Source organism: Lontra canadensis, unplaced genomic scaffold (assembly GCF_010015895.1).
Source record: "Lontra canadensis isolate GAN:19392208 unplaced genomic scaffold, GSC_riverotter_1.0 scaffold43, whole genome shotgun sequence".
In the NCBI taxonomy this organism is placed as follows: Eukaryota; Metazoa; Chordata; class Mammalia; order Carnivora; family Mustelidae; genus Lontra; species Lontra canadensis.
The window spans coordinates 14,951,019-14,970,377 of NW_022631037.1; the positions used below are offsets into that span (position 1 = coordinate 14,951,019).

The 19,359-nt window shown below is 43.0% G+C and overlaps 1 protein-coding gene across 1 annotated transcript; it reads right to left on the reverse strand.

Moving 5' to 3' along the window:
* Nucleotides 1-14,189: 14,189 nt before the first annotated feature.
* LOC116875948 (keratin, type I cuticular Ha3-I) lies at nucleotides 14,190-18,686 on the reverse strand. Its single transcript, XM_032871790.1, has 7 exons — nucleotides 18,339-18,686; nucleotides 17,194-17,276; nucleotides 16,488-16,644; nucleotides 15,086-15,247; nucleotides 14,866-14,991; nucleotides 14,521-14,741; nucleotides 14,190-14,307 (listed from the first exon to the last, which is right to left on the reverse strand). The coding sequence occupies exons 1-7, from the start codon at nucleotides 18,684-18,686 to the stop codon at nucleotides 14,190-14,192; spliced, it is 1,215 nt and encodes a 404-aa protein (XP_032727681.1).
* Nucleotides 18,687-19,359: the final 673 nt, after the last annotated feature.

Here is a 19,359-nt window from a genome sequence, read left to right on the forward strand (position 1 = left end):
AATAACCTTACCCTGGCAGCAATGACTAGAGATGCCCAAGTCGTGAGAAAAGAATAGCAGTGAAAGAAACTTCAGAATAAATATAAGACCACTGGATACTCTAGAGTTTCATCCTAACACCTCTATTTTTGCAAAATTGAAATCATACTGTGTAAGTTGATTTGTACATCAAATATTGTGCTTCACCTAAGAAAATGCTCAGAAAGATGTTGATTATTAAATATAATGAAAATCTGAGAAAAATTGTATTTTCAAGTTATTGCAAGCCTTCCACATTACTGGATATCTAAGTGTTTCCAATTTTCCAATAAAAAGAAATTTTAATTCTCCAATTAAAAGCAAAACATTGAGCCGAGTTTCTTTGATGTGAATCTTTATGTATCTTTCTAATTAACTCCCTAAAGTAAATCCCTAGAAATATAATTACTGGATCTTCAGAATGTTAATAATTTTAAAGCTATAAATAAATATCAAAAAATCATCTTCCAAAAGGGGAACCTTCTTACACTGTTGGTGGGAATGCAAGTTGGTGCAGCCACTTTGGAAAACAGTGTGGAGATTCCTTAAGAAATTAAAAATAGAGCTTCCCTATGACCCTGAAATTGCACTACTGGATATTTACCCCAAAGATACAGATATAGTGAAAAGAAGGGCCATATGTTCATAGCAGCAATGGCCACGGTTGCCAAACTGTGGAAAGAACCAAGATGCCCTTCAACGGACGAATGGATAAGGAAGATGTGGTCCATATACACTATGGAGTATTATGCCTCCATCAGAAAGGATGAATACCCAACTTTTGTAGCAACATGGACGGGACTGGAAGAGATTATGCTGAGTGAAATAAGTCAAGCAGAGAGAGTCAATTATCATATGGTTTCACTTATTTGTGGAGCATAAGAAATAACACGGAGGACATGGGGAGATGGAGAGGAGAAGGGAGTTGAGGGAAATTGGAGGGGGAGATGAGCCATGAGAGACTATGGACTCTGAAAAACAATCTGAGGGTTTTGAAGGGGTAGAGGGTGGGAAGGTGGGTGAGCCTGGTGGTGGGTATTATGGAGGGCACGTATTGCATGGAGCACTGGGTGTGGTGCATAAACAATGAATTCCGGCACACTGAAAAGAAATTTTAAAAAATTAAAAAAAAAATCATCCCCCCAAAATATTGTTCCCATTTGCACCCATTTCACAGGTGCCTTCAACAATACCAATTAGTGTTCTTTTTTAAATCTCTTTGTCAAGAAATGTGGTTTGGAAAAAAAAAAGAAAAGAAAAAAGGAAATGTGGGGTGATACGTAGTCCAGTCATGCAAACTCATTGTAGTATTTGTGTGTATTGACTTCATTATTAGCACATTGATTCTGTAGGCCTTTTTTTCTTTTGGGGGGATTATATATCATGCCAGTTTTTTAAATGAAGCTATCATCTTTCCTAGCTTATTTATAAGAGTTTATTTTATACTAAGTGTATTAATGTTCCTTTCTCACACTTGTTGCAAAATTTGTTCCAGGGGATCATCTCCTTTTGATTGCCTCTGTGGCTTTTTTATGTACATAATTTTCTTCTTATATAGGCACATCTACGGCATTTTCCCTTCTGCTGCTTTTGTGCTTCGAAATGTCTTCCCACTAAGTGAGACACCTATTAACTTTTTTTTTTTTTTAATTTTTATAGGTGCATTTTTTTTTTACACTTACTGCTGTTATCCATCGGGAATTTATTTTGGTGTGTGGCAGATGTTGCTGACAAAAACGACCTGATTTTCCTAATTAGGGCCCGTGAGTGCCTATTAAATACGTGCTAAGTGTGCAAAAAAGAACAGAACCAGGTAGAGCGGGCAGGAGTCATAGTAACTTTCTGTTATTTCTGCTTTCTGTTTTGGCGGCCTCTAGTGTTCATTGGGTGACATTACACATGCAGTTTCTGGTGTTTCTTTTGGAGTCAAGACAAGCAGGTTCTGGCTTCACCAGAAGCAACTCAACAAAAACTTGATTTTATGTGAGAAGCTTATTATATTTATACAAAATTGATTTTAAATCATGTGTTCGATTAGCCATCTCTTGGCAAAGGAAGTACAGTAGCAGCCTTTCCCATTGTGCCAGACACTGCACTAGGTACCTTATATGTATTTTCTTGGTTAATGTTCAAGATAACTATATACAATAAACATCATGATCCTTTCATTTTTGTACATGAGAAAACTGAGGCTAATGGAGATCAATTGCTTTAACTAGAATGTGCAGAGCTTGGATTTAAACCCAGAGCTTGGATTTAAACCCAGATCTGTTGGCTTCTGGAGCCCATCGCTCTTCCTCTATGTTAGGCTTTCTGGAAGGAACCACGGAGAATTGCTTCTTTATTTTAAGGTAAGCCTTAGAGTAAGAATATCTTCTGTAATTGTATTTTCCACAACCACAGAGATCATAGCTGATTTATTCACCAGTTTACATTTAATTAAATGCTATAAGGTAGGCACTCAATAAATATTTGTTGAATAATAAAATTATAAATGAGAAATGACACCCTGTAACTCAGTTCAGTGAAAAGTGTCAACTAGAAGAGACTGGGGTCTCTGCTGCCATTCCTTATTCATCTTTCATTGTTATCAATCACTGTTTTACTCAATCTCAGGTCTGTAAGCAGCACTACCCAATAGAACTTTCTGTAATAATAGAAATGTTCTATATCTGCTCTGTGCAGTATGGACTCCACTAGACGTATATGGCCATGAAGCATATGAAATGTGGTGAAGGTGATGGAGAAACCGATTTTTAACTTTTATTTAAAGTTAATACCTTTGTATTGAAAGAGCCAACATGTGGCCAGTGGCTTCTGCATTGGACGGGATGGCTCCAGATGTTCTGTTTCAGACGGGATGGTAAGCTAGGTTATTTGGACTAACCTGCATTATGAAAACAGCTAAATGTGCTGTAGTATTTTCTAAGTTTGAATCTTCTTAAGAGCATCACAGAGCTGACAAGATAGTACAAATGACCCAATAATTATCAAAGAACTAAGAAAAATAGGTACTCAGAGAAGTGAACTGAGTACTGACACTGCTTCTCCCTCAAGAGCTTTTGCTGAATTTGACAACCTTGAATTGTAGTTTTCATGTCCTTTTTGGGAGATAGAAACAGAAAATAAAGTCCAGGACCTACCCAAAGTAGAGATTCCCCTAGGAGATGCTCCCCTCCCTTAATCTGGGACCCTCAAGGGCCACAGCTTGGTGTAATAGTGACCCAGACATCAACTCAGCCCAACCACTCCTACCATCAGGGCTCTGTAAGGAAAGTTGTCATTCACAACTGACTTGTGTGCCATAATTTGAAAGAGGCCTCTGACTGGTAGTGCTCTAGTGCACTGACAGGAACAAATGCAAATCCTTTCTGGAGGACACACCACCATCTTACCTCAACAAAGACCCAAAGATAATATTCTGAGGAACATAAGTGTGGCAATCATTTGTCATCACCAAATATTTCTGTCTCTCTCCCTTCCAGAAATATGACAGGAATGCACTTGTCCATCCCGTGTGAAGCTAAGCATGACCAAGAGACTTGCTTTGGCAAACAACTCATGAATGGAAGGGATGCATATCATATATCATTTCCAGACCAAGGCTATATGAGCTGATGCACAATTTGCCACTTTGGCTTCACCTTCCCAAACAGATTTCTGGAAGTATATCTGGAGTTGGAGCACCTGTCAGCCGGGATCCTTAAGCAAGTATGATGACTAGGCTATGTGAGACATGAGAGCACAAGCAAGAAATAAACTCTTGTTGTGATAAGATTTGGGAAATTTGGGAGTTGTTTGTTTCTGCAGTAACTGTAGCTTAGCCTACCTTGACTGGCACAGTGAACAATTTGCAGTCATACATAACTAAGCATACAAGGAAACAAGGCACAGTGAGTGAGAACCAGCAGAAACAAGAGAGCATAAACAGACCACAATTCAGATACTGGAATTTATCAAATGCAGTTTGTAATAAAGTACATTGCTATATTTAAAGGAATAAAAGACAAGCTGAAAAATATCTATAGGGATGATCTTTGGAAATATAGCTGACAAAAGAAAATCTGTTTAAAGCCCCTTAGAATTTCATGGATGCTGGAAAATCAAGGTGCAACTATCTGATGCTTTCTTTTGGTTCCCACTTCCAATGAAGACAAACCAGAGAAAGTCTTTGTTTCAGTTGCTACTGCTGCATAACAGACAACCCAAATACAGTGATATAAAACATTTTATATGATTAAAGCATTTTATTATGCTCATGGTTTCTGTGGGCCAGGAATTCTGGAAAAGAACAGTAGGATGGCTTGTCTCTGCTCTGTGATGTCTAGAGCATCATCTGGAAAGACTCTAAGCCTACTTGGGCTTCCTCAGGGCAGCCCAGGAGAATGAGGTTGAAGCTGCATTGCCTTTTATGATCTATCCTCAGAAGTCACATAGTGTCACTTCCTCTGTAGTTACAAACTCACTGAGGTTCGAGGAGAGGGTCTATGTCAATGGAAGGACTAGCACAGTCATGTTCTAAAAAGAGCATGGGAATAAGATATTATTGCATAGTCCTCTTTTCATACAGTCTTCCTCTTACTCCCGGTAATCCTTTCCCAGCATGTGGGATCCTCATGGCCTACAGTCATTGTCTTCAGCCTCTTTTCTCCCCTTTCTCCCCAACAACAAAACCAAGAGGTATCTGGCATCAGCCATTTCCTCAGGTTTACTAATAACCCTTTAACTTTGCATAGTCAGTGTATTTCTTACCTTGCCCCACCCCTCATTACCAATTAGCAAGAACCTAGGGGAATTATTTGAAGGAAGGAGGATAAGCCCTTTCAGCTAGCCATGAAGGCAAATTTAAAGCACTACCTCCAGCTTCACTGAAGTCAGAGAAGTGTGAAGACCAGAAAAGATGGTCTATATTAAAGGCACACTTGTCTCCTATTTCCAGGAAAATCTTCCCAGGCCTATATTTTGTCTGGAGCATACACACCACCACAAACTCCATTACCTGCCATCTTGGAACTCTCCCTCTATGTATAATCAGGGTTCTCCAGAGAAACAGAAACAATAAGATATATGTAGATAAATATAGATGTAGATATAGACTATAAGAAGAGATTTATTATAGAAATTGGCTCACGTGAGTATGGAGGCTAGGAAGTCCCACCATCTGCCATCTGCAAGCCAGAGAAAGCAAAAAAGCTGATATTATGATCCAGTCTGAGTCAAAAGGTCTGAGAACCATGAGCACCTATATCCAAGGGCAGGAGAGGTCAGATGTCCCAGCTCAAATAAAAAGAGCAAGTTCACCCTTCCTCTGCCTTTTTGTTCTCATCAGACCCTCAGCTGATTGGATCATGCCTACTCACCCTGGTGAGGGTAATCCTTACCCATTCTACTGATTCAAATGCTAATCTTTTCCAGAAACATCCTCACAGACACACCCAAAAATAATTTTATCCAGTATCTGGGCATCCTGCAGCCTAGTCAAGTTGACACATACAATGAACCATCATACTTCACAACTCCTCTTTTTCTTTCTACTTTTATTATAAAATTTCTGACAAAGAATGTCACTGGAAGATATTAATTAAAATCCAGGATTTGCATTTGAAAAAGAAAACTCCATTCCAGGCAGGAAAGTTTCCTAAGACAATGAATCCATGAAATCAGATACCTTAGAGAAATCTGCATACCCACAGATAGTCCCTCTTGGTAACTATACCCTTATTGATGCTTTTCCAGTTGAGAGCATTTCCATATTTGTGTTTGGATATGGTGCTTCCCAGTCCTTCACAGAGAGGGAAATACTCATTATGTATAAATACTCATTATGTATAAATCTCATACTCATTATGTATAAATACTCATTATGTATAAATCTCATGGAACTCCCATGGAGAAGAGTATACATTCAATATGCACCATCTTTTCTGGTCTTCACACTTCCCCTGACTTCAGTGAACCCTGAGGTATTGAATTAAACAACTCAGATATTGCAGGCAAAGCTAAAGCAGTTAGATCTTTTATAAAAAGCCTTTGACTCACGTGTCCCTCTGTCTCCTTATCATAGGAAGTATGAAAATCACAAATACCTTTACACACTACCTTACTGCAAGGAGCTGGACAAATGTCATCCCATCATTTTGTGACTGTGGGTGATTAGAACCAAACTCAAGGATGAATATCCTCCTGGTTACTCAACCTATCCTTAGCACCAGACATTTCCATCAGGTAAGAGGCACTACCAGCAAGACTCCAAGGTCTAATACCCAGGATTACCACAGCCACCGTTGGCTGAAATGAAGAGATTAGCTCACTTTTCCACCCAGTTCTTTTGTGTTCTGATTTATATTTTGATAACAACAAAATCCTTAAAAAAAAAAAATCTGAGCATTAAAAAAAAAAAAAAGAAAGAAAGAAACCACAACAGAGAAACTTTGTTATAAAACCCATGCTTCTCTACTCAGGATGAGTAGCAGTTAAATTTTTTTTCATATTTTCTCTTTGTTTAAAAATCAAGTAAATATGAGGGCACCTGGGTGGCTCTGTCAGTTAAGTGTCTGCCTTCAGCTCAGGTCATGATGTCAGCGTCCTGGGATAGAGCCCCACCCTGGGCTCCCTGCTCGGCGAGGAGTCTGCTTTACCTATGGCCCTCCCCCACTCATTCTCTCTCTCTCTCTTTCTCTCTCTTACTCTCTCAAATAAATAAAATATTTTTTTAAAACAAGTAAATGTAACATGAAAGATTACATAAAGAACTTTGACTTTCCTAGCCATGCATGTTCCAATCCCTTCTTCCCAAACACAGTCATGAATTTCATAAGTACATCCTGTTAGTGCTTTGTGCTTTTATAAATGTCTGTACAAGTCCAGGATTTTTTTAAGTATAGGAGTAAACATTAACTAGTATTTTTTAATCCGCTTATTTAATTGGATACGTGATTGGTATGAGTTTGAAAGAACTGGTTGTTTCAACCAAAGAGATTCACTTTTTCGCCAGGTCTTCATTTATTATTAGTCACAGCTTGATGAGAGAAAGAAAGAAAAAAGGATTCTTTAAACACACCCTGATTCTCAATTAATATCCCAAACTTTCTAGAACATATACCTCATTTTGTCACCTTTGACCAGTTTTATGTCTAGGCAAGCAATACCCAGCCCCTCTGTAGAGAGAAGAGACACAGAGGCAAGACCAAAGTTCTCAAATCTTGGCTCGGTTTACTGGGCAGTCCTGTGACATGGGCATGATGGTCACCTTTAGAGTCTCCACTTAAGCACTTCCAAAACAGAGCTGGTCAACGCTTGGCATGAATTTCACCTTTGTGCGGCTGTACCACTTTAGCTCTTAATCTCTGCTTCATGCTGGGTGTATTTCTTTTTAAATACTTTTATTTATTTATTTATTTATTTATTTGAGAGAGAGAGAGAGATCACAAGTAAGCAGAGAGGCGGGCAGAGAGAGAGAGGGAAGCAAGCTCCCTGCTGAGCAGAGAGCCCGATGTGGGGCTTGATCCCAGGACCCTAAGATCAGGACCTGAGCCGAAGGTAGAGGCTTAACCCCCTGAGCCACTCAGGCACCCCCATGCTGGGTGTAATTCAAAAGTTGCACTCCATGCCCCTGTTCTTGTCACCAATGCTCTTTCACAGCAAACGTCATGTCCAGTCCTGTGAATGTCATAGTTGTTAATGTAGGAGTGACACACTGCCTTGGCAAGGGGCACAGATGCTGCTCTTTATCTTCCATGGGACTCTACCCCTGGTGTTCTTTTGCCTGCTCAGAGCCAGCCTTCAGACTCCATCTGGGTCACTGTCCTTCCTCAACTGGTCCTCAAGTCAGATAGTTTAAATAAGAGTTTTCACATTTCTTGACTGATCTCTGTGTGCCTTTTATGGCAGACACTTAGGAAGCTGTGCTTTATCAAAGCACGGCACGCTAGGGTTAAGAGAAAGAGGAATTATTCCCTTCTCATTAGAAACTGCCAATCATGTGCCTACATGCTTCCTGTTCCTCTCGTAGTCACCCAAAGGCTTCTCCTCCCCATGAGTTAAAAGCATTTTTTGCTGTGTGGTGTTCCTCAAGCAACCTCTCGGCGCTTCATTCCTTCATCTGCCCTAAGTGGGTTATTAATTTCAGGCAGGCAAGTTATGGTTTGTTGCACGTTATAACCCCCTATCTCTTCCAGCCTCTGCATAAACTCCTTTTAGACGGTAGCTTTATGTGGGTGGTGATGAGGAGACAAAGGAGTGCTGAATCACTCACAGAAGAAGTTATCAAGAGGCCCAAGAAGCACCTGGAAAACACCCAGGAGGACATAATAGATCACATGCTGTGGAGCCCCTGTCCTGATCAGTAGGAAAGGGAGTCAGAGCACATAGATATGATTCCTCTGGGTCCTTAAGGATGTGAACAGAAATGATTTCTACTGAGCATTTAGTAAGTATTGGCCATTGAGTCCAGCACCTTTTCCAACATAATCTCATTCCACCCTTATTTGAAAGCTACAAAGTGGTCATTATTCTACCCACTTTACAGATTAAGAAACTGAGGCTCAGGCCACATAACACAACGAGGGCTAAGATTCAAGTAGAGGTTACGATTCAGATGGAAAACTAGGGCAGTCCTTTTCAAACCCAAGATTTTTCTGGGGCTTGCTTTATAGTCTTTCTCATTTCATCTTTCAGCTGTTTTTAAAATCTTAAATACTATGGTGACTAACATAGCATAATAAAAATAAACAAATAAAAATACAAAAATAAAATCATATTTTAAACACACACACATACACACACACTCCGGCTTGTCCTCGTACGTGAAAGAATGAAAAAGAAAGAGAACATTAGCTCGCACACCTGTTGTGGGCTCAGATAAGAGGCTGGCCAGGCCACAGCCAACCAACCCACGTAAAGGTGTCAACACAAGTTTTGCAATAACAAGAAACGGGCCATATCATGATCCTATCTTCCTACAGTTTTAGCAATTCTTGAAACTCTTGGCCCTTCTTGCCCAATGTTCCTGTTTTGATGAGGGATGTAAGTAGTTGCTAAATATCAGTGACACTTCTTTGAAGCAAAACAGAACAGAAAAAAGCGTTTGACCGTAACTGTCACCCACGAGCCCCAGCTTTAAATGTAATTTCGCACTCAGCCACCAAAGTGCTGCTGGGTGTTTTCCAGATGCTTCTTGGGCCTCTTGATAACTTCTTCTGTGAGTGATTCAGCACTCTTTGTCTCCTCAGCAGCACCATCTAAAAGGAGTTTATTGTGCAGGGGCTGGAAGAGATGAAGGTTGTAATGTGCATCCAGGAGGAGAAGTGGCCAGAACAACCATGCAGGCCCATGTCCCTTTTCCCTGCACTCCTGTCATTGTTTCCCCCAAGGCCTCCTTTCACACTCCATTCCCTGTGGTGCCTCTTCTCATGTCAAACCGATGCTGTACTAGGGGCTGGAATTCCATGGGTCAGTGAGGAAGAGGGGAGCCCAGAATAGTGGAAGAGATTAATCCCCTTTCCAGAACAGAAAGCTGGTCCTATACTACCCAACAGAGTTTAGGTGGAGCTCTCCAAGCTGGGAAAACAGAAGCCCGAGTTATATCCATCAAAAAGGATGTTCCACAGGAACAGACAATCTCAAGATTAGACTCTGATTGCTCAGGAATCAGTATTCAAGGTCAAAGCGTCAATGACAATAATACTAAAGCTTACATGTGGTTTTCAGAAAGTGCTTCCAGACACAGAGACCATCACAACCCCATGAGGCTGGCGTCCCAGGCATTCTCTCAGACGAAGAGTCTGGAAGTCGGAGAAGTTGAAAACTTGTCCAAAATAATGAGGCAAACATCCTGCCTCCAAAACAACCCATAATTCTTCTCCTGTAACTGTCGTCCAGTGGGTCACACTGTCATTAGCAGGTGAGGCTCAGAGCCCAGCCCCATCATTGCTTACTTCACACACAGGGCAGAGCAGGGTTAGGTGGCAGTCCCTGGGTTCTGACGCCCTTGCTTCCTTGCTGTGGGAGCGCTGTTTTCTGGGAAGACCTGGCTCTGGAACCATTGACCTCAGCGATGGTGGACTAGAGCCCAGTGGAAGAAGAAATTGATCCTAAACCTGGGAGAGCCCAGAGATGACTAGAATTCTTAGTTAGAGCTCTTCCTCTTTTCTTACCCTGCCTCTGTGTTGCTGCTGAAAGACAATTTAAGAAAAAACAACTATAAAAAAAAAGAGTTCCAGACTCATTTATTTCTCATCTTATTCTAAGCAAGCAGCACTTGTTGTTAATGAGATTACTTTCCTTTAATTGAGATCTGTATTGTAACCATGTTAATTGTTTTTAAAGTTAATAAAACTATTGTCTACTGACTCTTCTCTGGTAAAGTCTGATCAAGAATGGGGTCCTCTACTGAAAAGGGACACAGACTCTCAGATCTGCAAGAATGTCTATCCTTTGTTCTGTAGGAGTCTGCCCCCAGTTATGAGGATCCCATTACCAGAGCCTTTCAGAGACCTGGCTCTGCTCTGCACATCAGCTCTAATACAGGAGAGAGGCTGGCTTGGAGGCGCCTGGGGTGGAAAAGAGGCTGAGCAAGTGTTGAAGGTGAATTCAAGGCACCCACCCCCATCCTGCCTAGCAGACCTGGCCACTTCTCATGGCCACTAAATCCTCCACCCACCCCTGTGCTTTCCGGCTTTCTACCTCCATACTGTGTGTGTGTCTAAATATATAATAGATTAATTGATATATTATTTGTTATGTATTTAATTATATTAAATATGTATATGAATATGGAATTGAATAATATATAATATGTAAGCATACATATATGTATATAGTGTATATATGTCTGTACATATACAGTATGTATGTGGTGTGTGTATATATGTACATAAGATAGATTTATATTACCTTAGTGAAATTTTCTCTTCAATTTTACCCCAGATATTAGTTGGACTTCCATTTCTTCCCAGAGATACAGGCTTGGACTCCACCACTTCCTTAGCTTTTGAAGGTCTGAAGACATCCCAAGAATTTTTTCTTTTTTTTTTTTCTTCTAAGAATTTTTCTAATAACCAGGCACACTTTTTAAAAACATGTGCCTTGGATGGCCATGGTTGCCAAACTGTGGAAAGAACCAAGATGCCCTTCAATGGACGAATGGATAAGGAAGATGTGGTCCATATACACTATGGAGTATTATGCCTCCATCAGAAAGGATGAATACCCAACTTTTGTAGCAACATGGACGGGACTGGAAGAGATTATGCTGAGTGAAATAAGTCAAGCAGAGAGAGTCAATTTTCATATGGTTTCACTTATTTGTGGAGCATAACAAATAGCATGGAGGACATGGGGAGTTAGGAGAAGGCATTTGGGGGGAATTGGAAGGGGAGGTGAACAATGAGAGACTATGGACTCTGAAAAACAATCTGAAGGGTTTGAAGAGGTGGGGGGGTGGGAGGTTGGGGGAACCAGGTGGTGGGTATTAGAGAGGGCACGGACTGCATGGAGCACTGGGTGTGGTACAAAAACAATACTGTTATGCTGAAAAAATAAATTAATTCATTAATTTAAAAAAATGTGCCTTGGAATCATAACACACAAACAAAAAATGCACGTGTCTTCAGCATCTGACACAATGAATCTCCATCTGCTACATCTCCATACAGTGCACAAACAGTTTCTGCTTAGGTCAGAAACATCCCTCATGCTCCTTCCAACATTGCCCAAGTCTTCCTCTCTCGGGTGCACCCAGAGGGTAGCCACTCTGTGACTCCTAACAGCCCTATTACTTCTGCTAGGCACAGTCTTGTGTGCTTCTGTGTATTTACTCAATTCATCCTCCCAGTCACCCTGTGAAAACATATTATTATTGTCATCCTACTAAAGATGAGGAAATGGGAGAGCATGGTGTTTATGTTATTTGCAAGGACACAGCTCTTAAAGAGTGAAGCTGGAATCCAACCCACAGACTCTGGTTCCAGAGTCACTTTCTTCAACTGAATATCATGGCCCCAGTCAGCAGCCCAACCAATGGAGTTGGATTTGTCAAAAAATAACCATTTGCCTCTACATAGCACTTTGCAGGTAGTTTTGCACTTGCTCTAAGAGTTTGCATTTTCCAAATTGTGTCTGAGAACCCTGTGAGGAGGCATGAAGTTTGGAGAAGGGGAAGGACTTGCCCAAGGGCCAGATCTGGTAAGGAGCAGAGTCAGATTTGAGCACAGCATAGACTAGGAACCATTACTGATTTCTCCTTGTCACAAAGGACAGGAGAAACCTACGGCCAGGAGGGTCACATGAGTGGCAGTCCGTCCCTCCAAGCAAGTGGTGCTGAGCTTAAGGGAAGTCCCAGCCGTTCCATGTCTCTCAACTCCTTGTACTCTTACTGAGAACAGGACATTCACCGGGACCCAGGCAGCATCTGTAGGGAGAGGAGATAATTAGGGGGAAGAATGAGGCCCAGGTGAGCAGGACAGAGGCTCTCTGTGAATCCAGGACTCTAATGGGGTGACTTGAAGGCACTTGCTCTGCCCTGACAGCCCGGAACAACCTTGAGAGAAGGGACCATGGTATCCACTCAGTGCTTCAGACACCCAATTTCACACAGTATAAATATCTCAGGGGAATTTATATATCAAAAAAATTGTACATGTGTAAATATGCTGTTCCCTCACTGTGAAAAGGAAGGGTCTTTTTGATGGAAACAAAATGGTCTTATTTCCAACTCTTTATTCACACATGAAGCATTCTAAAGAATATCCACCCACAACTTTACACCAGCTTGAAATGACATATTTCAGTCTGTGCAGAGTGTAAGAAGTTTGGGTGATTCAGGCTCCCTAGTTGGCTGGGTTTTGGAATATTTCATCTTCTACTTCTATCAGAAGAAATGTTGAGCACATGCCTGCAATGTGTTTACTTATCAATATGCATTTTATAACATGTATATATACCACAACTGTAAAATATTACGTGTGTTATAAAACATACACTGTGTGCTACTAATAAACATTTTTAAAGGAATAAGTAGTCTATGATAAAGCTTTTTCAATTATATTCGCTGTTATTATTAAATGGGCATAAACACTTGTCCTCCCAAAAATATTGTAATTGAATGATATGACAGGTAATAGCAACATTAATAACACTTTGGTGAGAGGAGTGTGATTGAAAATAAGCCTTTTTTGACATTGTGGTTTGATCATTTATAATACATAACTTGATAGTCTAGACCTGAGATCAATGTATTTCCGCATATTTTAATAGTTATGAAATTTTAGGCACAAACATCATCATTACTCATTTGGGATGGTGATGAAGAAAACCTCTCCAATATACAAAGATAGAAGTAGAAGAAGACAGTTTTTGGCTGTTTTTTCCAGTTCTTGCTAGGATACAGTGTTTTTGTGTGGCCGAGAGGTATGGCCTTAGTCTCAACATTCACTTGCTCCTGATGAGGTCCCATTTCTGTGGTTCTCTCACCTTTTCCCTCTGCAGAGCTAGGCAGAAAATGTTTGTGGATCTTGTCGTGTGGATCTACCTTTGCTTCTGCTACCAACTTCTCCCCACACAAGAAATTTATCAACAGGTGGGTGATGTCTGGTGGAGACTTTCCCTTTGAAGGAAGTCACATGACCCCTTCATCTGATGAAAGAACACCACTTATTTTTTATTGATACAAGACACCCAGTTTGGGAATTAATGAAGAAGGACAATGATCATGTTTGTGCCAGAATAAGAGTTTATTAGGAAGTTAACAAGGGACTCTGACTGCATCTCCAAAGACCAAAAGAGGGACAAGGAAGATGTTTTTTCTCAGTATGTTCAGTTTTATGACCTGCCTAATCGGCTCACACTTTCATGTAATTATTTTGAAATCACATTTAGATAAGTATTTGTTCAAACATAACATGTTACACAAGTGTGTCATTGTGATCATAGATATTGCACAATCCTGCTGTAGATTTCTCTGTACACTCAGAAGACAGAACGAGCTGCTGAGGAGACTTTGCCATCTGAAGGATCAAGCCAGGGGATTCCGTGAAAGGGAGAGTGGACACTCAGAACCTGGTGCTGGTAGAAATTCTTCCTTTGTCCAATGTGTGGTCACGAGAGGAGATCCCTTGTATGAAGTAGGGTTGAGATGTGACTCTGGAACACTTGTCGTCCTGGCACGGGGCCCTTTAGCGCACAAAGGTGTTGCAAGGTCCACACCGAGCACGTTGGGTGCAAGGATTAGAGACACAAGGCCCAATGGGCTTGTCACAGGCATTGGTTGTGGCACATGGGTTGCAGGGGAGCCTGCAGACAGAAGACCATGAGGGACAGTTAGGGGGAAATGAGCTGAAGAGATAGGAAAATACTAAATGCACTTTATATAAGAATATAGCACTTCCTCAGACTGTCCCCAACCAAAAGCTTGAAATTATCTATTTGTTTCCACCAGGATAACTTTTCATTCCCACAGGAACTTCATGCAACCCCCAAGGGAAATAGTACTAGCTTCCCACTCACTTGCAGTCCTCACTCTCCAGCAGGCCCCGGTACGTGTTGATCTCGCACTCCAGCCGGGCCTTGACGTCCAACAGCACCTGGTACTCCTGGTTCTGCCGCTCCAGGTCACACCTGATCTCAGCCAGCTGGGACTCCACATTGGTGATCATGCATTGCAGCTGGGACAGCTGAGAGCTGTAGCGGGCCTCGGTCTCTGTCAGCGTGTTCTCCAGAGAGTCCCTCTGTGTGGGGAAGATAAGGCAGGTCACAGAGCCGCCCCTCAGGGAGCTTCTCTATGGGGTTCCAGAGAAGCCCCAGGCTTCACAAGGTCAGGAGAGTGTGGACAGTATCCTGAACAACACCCACCAGGTTGTGCTGGGCCTGCAGCTCGATCTCCAGGGCGTTGACCGTGCGTCTCAGCTCAATGATCTCCGCCTGGCAGGACTGCAGCTGCTCAGAGCTGGACACCACCTGCTTGTTCAGCTCCTCAGTCTGAAACAGCACAGGGGAGAAGACAGGGTCAGACCCTGCCTCAAGAGCCCCAAGGGCCCAAGGGTTCTGAGCGGCCATGTGCTGAGATGCCCACCTGGGTGGTGAACCATTCCTCCACGTCCCTGCGGTTGGTCTCCACCAGAGCCTCATACTGACTCCTGGTCTCGTTAAGCACACGGTTCAGGTCCACAGTGGGGGCTGCGTCCACCTCCACGTTGAGGCGGTCTCCGATCTGGCAGCGCAGGGTGTTGACTTCCTGAGGGAGGAAAGGGAAGATGGAAAGTATCACGGAGGGTTCAGATGCTCTCTTCTAAGGGATCACCGATCAGCTTGTGAGCATTCTTAAGCTTTAAGCCTCTCTGTTCCATCGGATCCTCTCATAACTGGGTTCTACGATCAGCGACTAACCTGTGTATTCCACTTGGCAAAGTGCTTTCACGCCCATGACCTCTTTCTGCCCCCCATTCGGGGTGCTACCCATCGTCTAGAGCCGCGATTTGGCCTCTACACTGAGGTGTGATAGTCCGTAATGTAAACCGTGGGCCCCAAGCACCCAGTTCATTGTTTTTGCTCATACACCACAGAGCCTCTTAGGTCTGATTCCTCACCATGACAATAAAAGGTTAGAGTCTGGCTAAAGAGGAAATAAAGAGTGCTTACTTCAAAATCTGCCATCTGGGATGGAATAGATCTAAAAGGTGATTTGTCAATTCTATCAATCTAGCTTTTTCTGAAGAAATTAAATGTCTGTTCATTTCCGGGTTATTCTCCTCACACAGCCAGCATAGCTTGGTACTTGGGCTTAGGAAGATAATCAGACTTGAATTGAGGGTCATCCCTACCACTTAGTCTATGGCTTCTAGAAGCTTCTAGAAACCTCAAGTTCTTCATCGGTAAGCTGAGTATACTTCTGGAGTTCTAAAGCACTTAGAACAATGTTTGGCACACAATAAGCTCTTGATTAATATTAACTATCACCATTTACATTGTTCTGGTATTTCAGGTTTGCATAAAATGTCCATCTTCTTTATCAACTGACCAAGCAGTGACAGTGAGCATTTTGCTCAACATTTCCTCCGGGTCACACTGAATAGCAGAGAAAACTCTGGAGGAGAAGGGGGAGAGTTGGTTTTGTTTCCTGTGGAGCCCTCTCTGCTGGGGAGCCATCTTGGCCTCTCTAGTTGCTAAATGGGGAATTGGGATACAAGATCTCTGCAGCGCGGTGTTCTCTGGCCTGGGAGTGGAAGAGGCTGTGGGTGCCGCCTGGCTGCTGGTCTTTCCTCATTCCTGGGCTTGCCAACTTCCTTTACTCTCATTCTTATCTCTGGCTGAAACCTCCTAATCTCATAACACAAGCTTTCAATTGCTCATTCTCTACAAATCCCTTTTTGTTTGGAGGACAGACCCCTCGGGTTAGTTGAGTCTCTCCCATACCCTCTGGCAGTTGGAAACAGGCCTCAGCAAGTTGGAGCCGGTTGCTCTTTGGAGAACCTCACCTGCTCGTGGTTCTGCTTGAGGCACAGCAGCTCCTCCTTCAGGGATTCCACCTGGGCCTCCAGGTCAGACTTGCACAAGGTCAGCTCATCCAGGATCCGGCGCAGGCCATTGATGTCTGACTCTACAAGCTGCCGCAAGCCCACCTCCGTCTCGTACCTGTGGTACAGGGGCGTCAGGGACCCACCAGACGGGAATGGACCTGGCCCTGACTCTGGTGTGGATTGGTTTGTCACACACCTGGAAATTGGGGTTTGTGATTTCTACAGCCTTCTGTTTCATTTAGGTGTTTAACATCAAGCCGTAGCTCCTAGAGGAAAATGCACTGGTAATCTTTTTTTTTTTTTTTTTTTTGATAAATAAGGAGCCAGTGGATTTAGGGAACAAAAGTTCATAAACTGTGAGATTTCCAAAATTAATACACTTCTCACATCCACCTGATTGCCTTCTGTGCATAGTAGAGCATCAGGGTGGGGTGGGGAGGAGGGCAGCTATGACTTCTACACTAGATTGGAGGATGTCACCTTACACAGAGGCGAGAGAGGGAGGGTCTGAATCTAGAGAAGGGAAGCTCTGAGTTCTGCAGAGCAGTGGTTCTATGGATCCTGGGGAAAACATCTAGGGAAAAGCTTTGTCTGTGTTTGTCAACGTTGAGGAGAGGTTAAAGGGAAAGAGAGAAGAGAGAGGATACCCTACTTGCCCACTCACTTGGTCCTGAAGTCATCTGAGGCCAGCTTGGCATTGTCGATCTGCACCACCAGCCTGGCGTTCTCTGCCTTGCTGCACAAGATCTAGAAGACCCCAAACAATCTAGAATGAGATTGGTTATTTTTAACCAACAGCAATTCCTACCAATTCACTTACATGGAAGGAATGGAATGAGAAATCACAGCGAATCTTATGTAAGACTATTACATGCTGTCCATGTGCCATAGGTGCTCAATAAATGTTTGAAAAATCAAACTGAAAAAAGAATATTGAAATGTGTGAGCAAGAGAGGCTGATAATAATAACTAACAATTATTTTTAAAAACCTACCATAGGTCCACACTGAGCATGCATGGAGCCTGCTTAAGATTCTCTCTCTCCCATTCCCTCTGCTTCCCCCTACCCTGGCTCATATGTGCTCATTTTCTCTCGCTAAAAACAAAACAAAGCTACCATAAATGTGGTATGGTTCTAGGAGCTGAAGATATAAAAATGAGTAAACTCTAGATCCTGCACTCAAGAAATTTCTAGTCCAGTGGGGAAGATAAATATGTAATTGGCCATTACAGGGGCTGGGTCAGGGAAGCAGCCATGCCCTTCCAGCCATCCTGGGTTGCTTAGCACCACTACCTGCAAGGTGGTTTCCACTCGCTCTGATTTTATGCCCTCGCTAGACACTGAACACCAGGAGGAGAAATCCAGAGGCATCCAGGTCAGGAATACAATCAGGATAATTAGGTGCCCAGAAGAAGACAGCAACAAGAAGTCAGGGTAGGCAAAAGTCCAGATGAAGAAAAGAGAAAATAGTCCAATTCGTACAAAATGTTCTGCTTCCTCAGCTTCCTTCTTGGGCTCAGGCCTTTTCTCTTACCTCAGGGTAATAAATCTGGAGCTTGGCAATGCATGCAAACATTTGGAAGCGGCTTTTAATTACAGCTTCTTTATGCAAAGTGCTGCTCCTGCACATAGACTAGCACTATGCAAATATTCAGGCTTAACAGTCCTGAGCCTCACACAAAATGGGTACTCAAGAAAAAAATGGAAAAGCCAGACTTTAGCTAAGAATTCGTACTGTTTCTTAATCAAATTCCAGATTCCCTCCCCACAACTTCCTGCAGGAGACAGTGTGGCAGCCATCCCCTCACCTTCTGCTGAAGCTCCTCGATGGTCCGGAAGTAGGACTGGTAGCTGGGACACACGAAGGGCACCTGCTGCTGGCACCACTCCCGGATGCGGCTCTCCATCTCCGCATTCTCCCGCTCCAGCTGGCGCACCTTCTCCAGGTAGCTGGCCAGACGGTCGTTCAGGAACTGCATGGTCTCCTTCTCACTGCCATTGAAGGAGCCCTCGCAGAACCAGCCACAGCTGCCCACATTGGCAGGGATGTTGCAGGCCCCGGGCAGGGTGCAGGTGTGGCAGCTGGGGGGCACGCAGGGCCGGGTGCAGCAGGTGGAGCGGCAGCTCACGTTGGGCAGGCAGCAGTTGTAAGGCATGGTGCAGGAGGGAGCAAGGCACCTGGCTGAACACAGAGTCCAAGTTCTCCAAGCCACAGGGCTGTGGGTCTCCTTCCCCTGGGGAGCATTTATACCCCTTCCGCAGAGGGTGTGGACGTGGAAGGCAGCCCCTTTTCAATTACTCATTTGGTGATTGTCAAAAGCCCTTCCCCCTTGGTTTGTTATGTTTCCTCAGATGAGTCCCTCACCTCATAAAAGACTTTACTTGGGCTTCTCGCTAAGTCAGGACTCCTCTTCTATGCTGTGCATCAATGAAGTAAGAGCTTCATGGAGTGGCTTCAAAGAGCTGGACTCATGAACCCCCTGGCCTTCATTAGTGGGTGTGGCAGATCCATGAACACTGTTGCTGCTATGCCTCCTGGCTTGCTGGCCCTGACTCCTTAACAATTCCCTGGCTCTTCTTGCTAAGAAGGGAAAGCACAGCTCCTGCCTGTGTATCTTTCACTAGTTCAAATTGCCAAATGCTAAATACCAAATTCATGGTTCTCAGAAAGAGGAGTAGATCCCTTCCAGAATAGTTAAAACAGCTTGGTTCCCTGTGCCCTGTTTCTTGATGTAGCAGACATCACATCCATGATAATATAAATCAACCAAATAACTGATATGCACCAGGATAAAAGTATGTACAGGGCACTGTATAGAATGGTATCAT

What these genes read in the sequence shown, in the direction of transcription:
- LOC116875948 (XM_032871790.1), bottom strand. Translation starts at nt 18,686, where the DNA reads ATGCCTTACAACTGCTGCCTGCCCAACGTGAGCTGCCGCTCCACCTGC. An exon ending in TCGAGGAGCTTCAGCAGAAG is followed by an intron (nt 17,277 to 18,338) that starts GTGAGGGGATGG and finishes GGGGTCTTCTAG; the next exon opens with ATCTTGTGCAGCAAGGCAGA. An exon ending in CTGGAGAGTGAGGACTGCAA is followed by an intron (nt 14,308 to 14,520) that starts GTGAGTGGGAAG and finishes TTCTGTCTGCAG; the next exon opens with GCTCCCCTGCAACCCATGTG.